The sequence below is a fragment of the Salmo salar genome, chromosome 15, assembly GCF_965601325.2.
Source record: "Salmo salar chromosome 15, fSalSal1, whole genome shotgun sequence".
In the NCBI taxonomy this organism is placed as follows: domain Eukaryota; kingdom Metazoa; phylum Chordata; class Actinopteri; order Salmoniformes; family Salmonidae; genus Salmo; species Salmo salar.
The window spans coordinates 6,417,099-6,426,759 of NC_138305.1; the positions used below are offsets into that span (position 1 = coordinate 6,417,099).

The 9,661-nt window shown below is 42.8% G+C and overlaps 1 protein-coding gene across 1 annotated transcript; it reads right to left on the minus strand.

Moving 5' to 3' along the window:
* Positions 1-1,267: 1,267 nt before the first annotated feature.
* LOC106570891 (PR domain zinc finger protein 8) lies at positions 1,268-8,306 on the minus strand. Its single transcript, XM_014143457.3, has 4 exons — positions 8,055-8,306; positions 5,547-5,771; positions 4,558-4,789; positions 1,268-4,153 (listed from the first exon to the last, which is right to left on the minus strand). The coding sequence occupies exons 2-4, from the start codon at positions 5,763-5,765 to the stop codon at positions 2,784-2,786; spliced, it is 1,821 nt and encodes a 606-aa protein (XP_013998932.1). The 5' UTR covers positions 5,766-5,771; positions 8,055-8,306; the 3' UTR covers positions 1,268-2,783.
* Positions 8,307-9,661: the final 1,355 nt, after the last annotated feature.

Sequence of the window (9,661 nt, forward strand, 5' to 3'; positions counted from 1 at the left end):
ACATATGTCATTGGCAGGCGTATTAGACGGTGAATGCAACCGTAATGTTAATGGGAATTTTCTTTTATTTCATAGAAAGAGTACAGCTTTTATTGGCCGTGCGAATAAATATGTGAAGGAGTTTGAGAGGGAAAGAGCCTTTAGAATGCGATGCCAAGATATTTGATTTCATTATGTGGTAGTGGCGTTGGAGACCATCTAATCACCTGTCTTGGAAAACGCTTGAACACCTTATTTAACTTGATCGGATATGTTGTAGTATTTGTAAGCTATTACACGAAATATAATAATTCTGTAGGCCTAACGGTATGTGAAAACATGTAGAGTTGCAGCGCACTCATTTCCGTAATGATTTTCGGTTATTAAAACAGATATCACACCAGCATATACAAGTAAACAGGAAAACTATTTTATTTTTGGTGAAATATTACCACTACTAATACTAATACTAATAGTAATAATAATAATAATACGTATTAGTATTATTACTCATAACAGTAAGTAGTGATATTACTAGGCCAATCTTTAGTCTCGCTTGGTCAGAGAAATTCGACAATGCAGGCGTGTCATCTCTAATCCTCCTCTTGATGACAGAATACTGAATAGAAACACAAAACAGAGGTCACTACGTACATACTGGTGTATTTCTTGATAACGCGCTAGGCCTATACCCATGAAAACATGGTTATTTATGATTTTAATTGCCAAAAAAAAACTAACAAAAAATGTGTTTCATGCTACAAGATTTGTTTATGAGCTAGCACATCGTGTTAACGGCCCCATGTCTGTCATGTTAACCTTTCTTGTAAACAGTGAGCGATTGTTTGAGATGTTTATTATCTTATTTTTAACATTTTGGGATCGAATTTGGCCAGTTTTCACACCAAATCATAATTGCATACTTATCGGTTATGGGTTTATGTGGTTATGCCTTTGTCACACTGAAGTTTAAACCCTTATAATAAGAAATAATATTGATTAATATTCTATACATACCTGAAACTCAACTGCCTTATTCCCCCGCACATTGACTTCGTACCGGTACTCCTGGTATATAGCCTCGTTATTGTTATTTTATTGTGTTTGTATTTCCTTTTTTGTGTCCTAAAGTTTTATTACTTTTTAACTCTGCATTGTTGGGAAAGGGGCTATGAAGTTAGCGTTTCACGGTAAAGTCTACACCTGTTGTATTCGGCGCATAACAAAATACAAATGTAATTTCTTTAAGTTGTTATTTTGTATAAACACAAGGTTCCACACACATAGATGAAAATAAAGCTATTTTATTGTCAAAGCATTCAACATGATTCAGATAAACTATCAAGTAGTACATTTCACTAATTTCAGCGTGAAGGACAAAACCCTGAAACTATTCCCCACTGACACAAAATATTACACTTTGTATTTCAAACAAACAAAAAAAAACATGTATTTACATTGTACCTGTATAATCTTCATCTTATTTATATCGACTGTCATTACACATGCGCTCTGAAATATAGTCAGTCTGTCTGACGTCACATCCCCATTTGTGTCAATAATATTTAACCTTTAAAGTGAACATGAAAAAAAAAGTTATTGAATACTAAACCATGTAATGTAACTATTTTTTATTATCATTTTCTATATATGTATTTATATCATATAAAATACAACTTACTGTACATTTAAATTACACATATTCTTATCTTCCCTTATTTCCCAAATTGTAAGTGCTTCATAAGATAAATAGAGTCCTTTCTCAAAGTCAAAAAATGCATTTGCATACACTCAAATAAAGAAACATGACATTTTGAAAAAGAAACAAAAAACAGACTGAAGGAAAAGAACAACTGTCTGTGTTGAAAGTGGAAACAAGTGCTCTGCTTAAGTGGTGTATATCCAGCCAGTCAGCCAGTCAGTCAGCCAGCCAGTCAGCCAGGCAGTCAGTCAGTCAGCCAGTCAGTCAGTCAGTCAGTCAGTTAGTCAGCCAGTCAGTCAGTCAGCCAGTCAGTCAGCCAGGCAGTCAGTCAGCCAGCCAGCCAGTCAGCCAGCCAGTCAGCCAGGCAGTCAGTCAGCCAGTCAGTCAGTCAGTCAGTCAGTCAGCCAGTCAGTCAGTCAGTCAGCCAGTCAGTCAGCCAGCCAGTCAGCCAGCCAGCCAGCCAGCCAGTCAGCCAGTCAGCCAGTCAGCCAGTCAGCCAGCCAGTCAGCCAGTCAGTCAGCCAGCCAGCCAGTCAGCCAGCCAGCAAGCCAGTCAGTCAGTCAGCCAGTCAGCCAGCCAGTCAGTCAGCCAGTCAACCAGTCAGCCAGTAAGCCAGCCAGTCAGCCAGCCAGCCAGCCAGTCAGTCAGCCAGCCAGCCAGCCAGCCAGTCAGTCAGTCAGCCAGTCAGTCAGCTAGTCAGTCAGGCAGCCAGTCAGTCAGCCAGGCAGTCAGCCAGCCAGCCAGCCAGCCAGTCAGTAACTCAATGTCTGTTTACCAGAAGGTAAAAAGTTCCTCCCCATGGTCAATGATGTGATAACCTTTTCCCACTATAGTGCTGACCCAAACCGTACTGTGCTGACCTGGCTCGGGTATATTATCTTCCCATTGTCCTTTATGCTCTGTCCCAGTAACTTCATGGATGACCGAGCCATACTGTGCTGGCTCGGCTACAGTATTTTCTTTACACAGTGTCCTTTGCGGCAAAGGGTTCCTTCATCTGATGCAAGTCCGTAACCCAGCTCAGCTCAGCTTGGCTCAGTTCAGCTTGGCTCAGTTTAGCTTGGCCTAGCAGTGTGAAAACGGTTTGCTATTGATCTAAAGGTCAGTTGTGGGAGGTCATGTGACGCGAGAGGTGGTGCCTCTCCCTGAACGACTCGTTACAGATCGGACACTTGAGTTTCTCCTCGCGCCTCCTCTTGACCATCGGCTCCATGGCCAACTCCTTCTTGTGGTGCGACCTCATGTGGTACACCAGGTCAGAGGTCATCCTGAAGGAGGCGTTGCACTTGGCGCACCAGTTCTGGGCGGGCAGACACAGAGAGGTGAAGGAGGGGGGGAGTAAGGTTAATGCTGAGGGCATCTGCAGCTGGATGGGGCCCTGGCTCTTAGGCCAGAAGGCTGTGGCAGCAGCCGCTGCGTAGAGGAACGGGCTCTGCTTGGACATGGCGCCCGGCACGGGGCAGTTGGTGCTCAGCTCAGCACCGTGGAGTTTGGCAGCCAGGTGGTCTGCCTGGTAGAGTCTAGAGGAGGAGATGGTGTCGCCCACCGCCGGGTGGCAGTCCAGGAGTTTGGGCGTGGTCATGACCAGAGGTGAGATCTGGGAGAAGGAGGAGGTAGCGTGGCGGGAGGGTTGGCTGAATGCGCTTTTCCTCTCCCCACTATTCCCCCCTCCATGCTGGGCTACGGAGGTGAAGGCGCTCCCTAGCGGAGAGGCCTCCATGCGGGTCTGTGACTGGACAGGCTGAGTCTCCGATAGAACCTGCCTGATGTTGAGATGCTTCTCCTGGGGAGGGTTGCTGCCGGGGCTGGGACGACCTCCGTCCTTGTTCTCGGCGTTGGAGCTCTGTAGGTTTTTGGTGCTGCTGTTACCGTGCGTCTTTAGGCTCTGTGGAGACTTCTTGACCTCGGTGAAGGCACTGCGTTTACCCTCACCACCTGACTCAGTGGATCCTGACCCTGGTGGGGAGAACGTAGGCCCTCGTCGGTTCTCCTCCAGGCCGTATGCTCCCCGGTAGTTCTGTGCCGAGCTAGCCAGCTCCTCCTTAGACTTGAGGGACTGAGACAGACTCAGAGAGGCCCTGCTACCATCCCTGTCTCTCTCTCTATCCCTGTCCTCTACCTCTGAGAACTTCCTCTTCCCAGAGCTCTCGCTGCGTATCTCAGCCTCGCGGTCGCTGGGTGGGCTAGTCCGGCTGTTCTCTAGGTCCCTGGCCAGGTTATGGAAGTCTGTGGAGGGTTTGGCGTTGTCCCCCTCCGAGCGGCCCAGTTTAGGGCTTGCCCTGGTGGGTGTGGTAGTTGTTGGGTTGGGGTTAGGGCGCTCGGTGCTTGGCTCCTTACTGTGGACCTCCTCGTCCACATCGCCTGCTGCCATGCTCTGTAGTCTCTTGGTGCAGCGGAACCTCAGGTGGGCGAGGAAAGGAAACTCAAACTGAAAGCGCTGGTTGCAGTCAGGACACGAATAGGGAGCTGGCCCTGAAAATGGAGAGAAATAATGTCAATCATTCAGAAAGAAGCTCTGTAGTAGGATATCATCCTGAAAAACACCACTGTAATGTTTTGTTTTAGGACTATAAGCTACTGATTATTATAAATTATAAATAATAAATAGGCCTACAGAAGATTTATTACATGTATTTTTTTTAAACAAATTAATTTACCCTACAAGGAAATGAAACTGTGGGTGTAAGTGACAGGACGTGTACAATATGACCTAATTAAAGAATAACAGCGGGTTATTAATCTCTTGAACTTGAGCTTCAAATCAACAGTATTCCTCAAGTTTTGTTAAATGATGGATTATGCCGCAAAAGTGCAACGCAAACGTCTATATAGAAATAATAAGCCTAGTAGCAGATCATGCTATAATTGCTACTCACCCTTGGTCTTGACCGGCGCTTTACCCGCGCTGAGCAGCAGCAGCTCAATCAGGTCTTTCCCGTACCAGACTAACAGCTCCTCGTCCTTCTCGATCCTCCGGAGAGACCGGTAGAACAGCTGACCGTTCTTCACGTAGGCCTCGAGGTTCTGCTCGTCCCGGTCCCGCGCCGACTGCACGAGCCGCAGCCACATCAAGCCCTCCGACGTGCTGTTGGCTGCTGACGTGTCCACCTGCGCGGTCAAACCGTGACAGAGAGCGAGGCAAATCCGTTAGTTGGACCCAAACGAGAAATCCGTGCGCCAGTATTCATTCTAACCGTTAAGCATAGGCTGTCCAATTTTTATTTTATTTTAAATAGGCTATTTTTCATGTGTTTTGGCTGTGGAACTATCAATATGCATTATACCTACATGCGATCTTGTAAGATAAGTCCTCAAATAGGTTCTAATCAAATGTCTAGCCAGACTATTTGCATTGCATCCTCTTCTACGCTGCTGCTACTCTCTGTTATTATCTCTGCATAGTCACTTTAATAACTCTACCTACATGTAAATATTACCTCAATTACCTCGACACCGGTGCCACCGCACATTGACTCTGTACCTGCTCTTTAATTATTTGTTACTTTTATCTCTTACTTTTTGCTGTTGTTGTATTTTCTTAAAACTGCATTGTTGGTTAAGGGCTTGTAAAGTAAGCATGTCACTGTAAGGTCTACTACACCTGTTGTATTCGGCGCATGTGACTAATAAAGTTTGATTTGATTTGAATATATATATTATACCGTGTCACACCGACGTCATGAGAAACAGAAATGTGAAACCATATTGTGTTATCTTCTTTGTGAAATGGGATCAATAATGATAAAAATCAACCACGGCAGACAATTTAATTCAGTCTGAAGAAGGAGACCGTAATAACATCTTAAATAAAGAATATTATCATCATTATCATTCTAGAAAAATCACAATATTTGTCATTCCTTACCCTGAATATGTAAGGTGCAGTTCGTTTGTCCGTTGACTTGAGGGCCACGAAGGCTATGCTGTCATACAACGACGTGTGGCTCAAAACACAAGGCCCGAAAATGGCATTTTCCGGAATGTCACATGTGGTGTAGACGCTGGTGAATATATCCGTTAGACACTGCTGCACGGCTTTGGCGTCGCCGTCCCAAACCAACCTCTGTGAGCTGGATTCCTCCATCGTTGACTGTTGGTTGCGAACAGAACAGACAAAGAGATAGAATGAATAAAGATACAATATAAAAATGTCTAGATGATAAAGAGGTCAAACAAATTGGCACTTCATGAGAGGGTTGGCTAAATGCATGTAGTCAGCTGTCATGGTCGAGCTGGACTAGGAAAGGGAATTTTTTTGTGGTCGTTTTAATTAATTGAAGTCTATTGTAGGATGAGAGTGGCCTATCAATTTCAAAGAGCACCATGGTTGGTTGCCTATTTTCCGCTGAAATTCCCAGATGCTGATGAAACAGCTGTTAATTGGGAGAAAATGAATCCACGGTCCTAAACCGGATATTAACAATGGTGTAAATAATGTTTTATAATTATGATAAACATAAACAACCAGAACATTAATACAATAAGGTTAATACAATGAATACATTATTACAAGCATTTCGCTACACCCGCAAAAACACCTGCTAATTATCTGTATGTGAGCAATAAAGATTTGATTTGATTTGATAATATACAAAAATAACCCAATATCAATGTAATGATAATAATGACATTGATACTAATATATTATCAGTGTCTCTAAATTATTATTGTTTATAGGTCTAACATTAATTATATTTGGTAGAGATGTATTACTTCAATTAGGCGTATTATTATTATAACTACTATTATTACAAAGGCTTTACTATGCTGGATGTGCAAACTGGACTGTACATTCATCTCAAACCCTAATTTCTAAGTGTGTAACCTAATTATTTAAATTTAGCCTCTGGTAGAAGATGAAGAAGAAGAAAAAAAAAACGAGCAATGAGAAACGGTAAGGTCCGTATAAAATCGAAAGAGCATGTCGAATGGATTTGGAAGTGGACTGTCCAAGTCACCGGTTTCATGTCAGACAACCTTTCTACACGCGCTCCCAACGTATGTCCCCTCATTACCATAATCCACCACGTTCCCTCTCGAGACTGTAATTAAGGCAGCACGCAGAGTGTATTTACGGGTGACCAGTTTCTCTGGCCTCACTGAATTATGCAGCTGTGATCTACCTTTGCTTTGCCACTTGTTCAATTCAATTATGCGTATAGGCCGGTGTAAACACATCCGGTAGACACTTGCATGAATGCAACAACAACAAAAAAATAGCCGTGTGTGTCTAGATGAATATCTGGTAAATAATAATAACGATAACGATTCAACTTTTGTATTATCAAATTCATTTTATTTGTGCATGTTATTTTAATGTCATGTTATAGGCTAGGCCTATCTTAATTTTATGCACATATGCAAATGTTTTTATAATTGTTTTCTTCTAAATCGTGCTACCTTGTCTTAACGCCCCTTCACACTATAACACAAACCATGCGTCCAGATCTCAAGAGATTATGAACTAATACCTACTTAATAATATTTGTCATGTAATGATCATTTGTCATGTAAATATATAACGACAAAAAATGTTCTAAAATATTGAAACGTGTTGATACATTGAACATGCCTAAAAGACACCATATCTCGAGACGTGTTTCTCTCTTGTCCGCTGTCTGATGATGAATCATTTGTTTTCCATTCATTTGCTCACAGTGTCTGAGCCTAAAAGCAGAAAATGAACAGCTGTCTGCAACGCATATCAAACAAAATGCTCCTATTTCAATGACGCTTTATAGTGAAACATTATCATTCAAGAAACGTACCGGTCCTCGAACCAAAGTAACTTTTCTCTTCAGCTGCGTCGGTTGAGGGGAAATAGTTTGGAGCTATATCCTACGATCCTGTTCTCCTATTTAGTCGATTCTATATCAAAAACAATTTGAACAAAATGCAAACCTTCAACTAAAGATCACCGCTTGCAGAAAAGCAATTTTTCGCTCCATCTCCTATATAACCCAGTCTTTTGTGACTTTAAATGTCGCTCTCTCACAAGGGAAAGCCACACAAAAGGTCCAATGAATATGCATCTGAGCTAAATGAGAGAGAATAGCACCCGGAATGTATGCGCATCCATAAAACGGATGAGGCCAACCCATTCAACCTTCTGCCTTCTATTTCAGAGCGTGTTTTATTCCTATATCCGGGTGCCTTGTCAGTCTAAAAAACGGTCCTAAATCAACGCAAGAGCTGAATTGCCGATTGTCTGCTTGCCCCAACATCTGCGGAGCTCTGTCTCCGACACTACACCGTGCTCCATTGATGGGATGCTGACTTGGCTACTGCTTTGTGGCGGTGCCTGCCTGTCTTTCTGTCGCTGCAAAACAAACCCTCTATTAAGCGCATACAAATACAGCCTCTGGCTACGTACCTTTTTTTTGGACAATAAATAATAATCCACCAAAGTGATGCTGGAATGAATATGCCGCCTTGGAGAGCAGGTTTCGATGCGTCCTCCGCGTCAGTACATGTCCCTGTGTGGTCGTTTGAAAGTGACAGTGGTGCGGCTGATATCGCCCTTTGCTGAGAGGCAGAGAGAGAGAGAGAGAGAGAGAGAGAGAGAGAGAGAGTGAGCAGAGAGAGAAAGAGAAAGAGATGCGTGCAGAAGTGGCGCGATGCACTAGCTGACTGGCACACACACACACTTTTTGTTTGCAGCACATAATCTACCCAATGAGGCGTGTCACTCACCGTCTCCTCCCTTTAACTCTTTACTGGCCGACTGTCATTTGATGAGATTTACAGGCTACTGCTTCAGCCTCTTGTCATAACCTCCCAGAGCGCCTTTTCTGTTGTTGTAGTTATTATTATACGGTTGTTTCAGTTTGCGCGAGCACAACATGAAGCCGTTCATAAAATATTTATTAAGGACTTTTAAACCGATTGACTCTGAAAGTAGGGTTGTGTTTTTTTCTACCAAATTGTCCGCAAACAATGGATTGTAGCTATACTTCAGCCCTATTACTCATGTTGAGGTTTTATTAGGGCTTACTATAATTATTTATTATTTATTTATTTTTATTGGCCTATTATTATTATTATTATTATTACTATATGACTAGCTTATTGAAGTTCAATTAAAGTCAGCAATATGGACGTCCCGTGAATGATATGGATATCAATATCATTCCGTGTCCTTATCATTACTAGAGTCTGAAGTTTCCACAGCTCCGTACGGCACTTTGCCCTGTAGGGAGGCGGGAGCCTAGTGGACACCTGCCTGGCCGGCGCCCAGCGTCCGGAGGAAAATCCGGGCTTCGTCGTTATGGAGACGGTGGGGAAGACGGTAGAGCCGTTCCACCGCTGGGCCAACCGACTGATGATCAGCTGTGTTAGAGAAAGCGGTTTAAGGTCAGGCTATAGTGAGTAGCCTCACAGTAATATGTGATTTACTTTCTGTTGTTGTCATGTCCTATGACTGGTTCATTTGTGGGACGTCAGCGGTTCATTTGCATTCCCTGGCCCGAAAGGTTTTTTTTTTTAAACCAGCTAATCTCAACAGAGGAAAGAGCAGCAACCTGCAAAACTCTGGTGGTCTGAACGAAGATGTTACATTTAGTAATTTAGTGACATCTTAATATGTGTCAGGTAACTAAAGCAACGACGTTTCATGATTTTAGATCACTGCCTTCAGCGCTAGGCTAAATACTTCCGCCGTAGATCCCAAAGTTTCAGAAGTTGTCCGAATTAATTGACCAGAAATAATTAACTTAAGAGCATCCATCCTTCCATCCATCCTTCCATCCATCCTTCCATCTTTCCATCCATCCAACCTTCCGTGCATTTAAGTCTTTAGGTAGTTACTACGCACATGAGCTCATGAAACACAGTCTACATTTTCAAGCTTTATCTTAACAGAACAAAGGTTGTAAGGAAATCATATTGCGCATTCATATCCATAGCAGGCGCACAACCGTATTCTAATGTCTAAAACTATTCTATTATGTCGTGTTATAATTTATTATTCTATTCTATTCT

Bases quoted from the DNA above. Each gene is read 5' to 3' on its own strand.
- LOC106570891 (XM_014143457.3), bottom strand. From the start codon at position 5,765: ATGGAGGAATCCAGCTCACAGAGGTTGGTTTGGGACGGCGACGCCAAA. The intron at 4,790-5,546 runs GTAAGGAATGAC...TTGACCGCGCAG, and splicing joins CTGCACCTTACATATTCAGG to GTGGACACGTCAGCAGCCAA. The intron at 4,154-4,557 runs GTGAGTAGCAAT...CTCCATTTTCAG, and splicing joins AGCGCCGGTCAAGACCAAGG to GGCCAGCTCCCTATTCGTGT.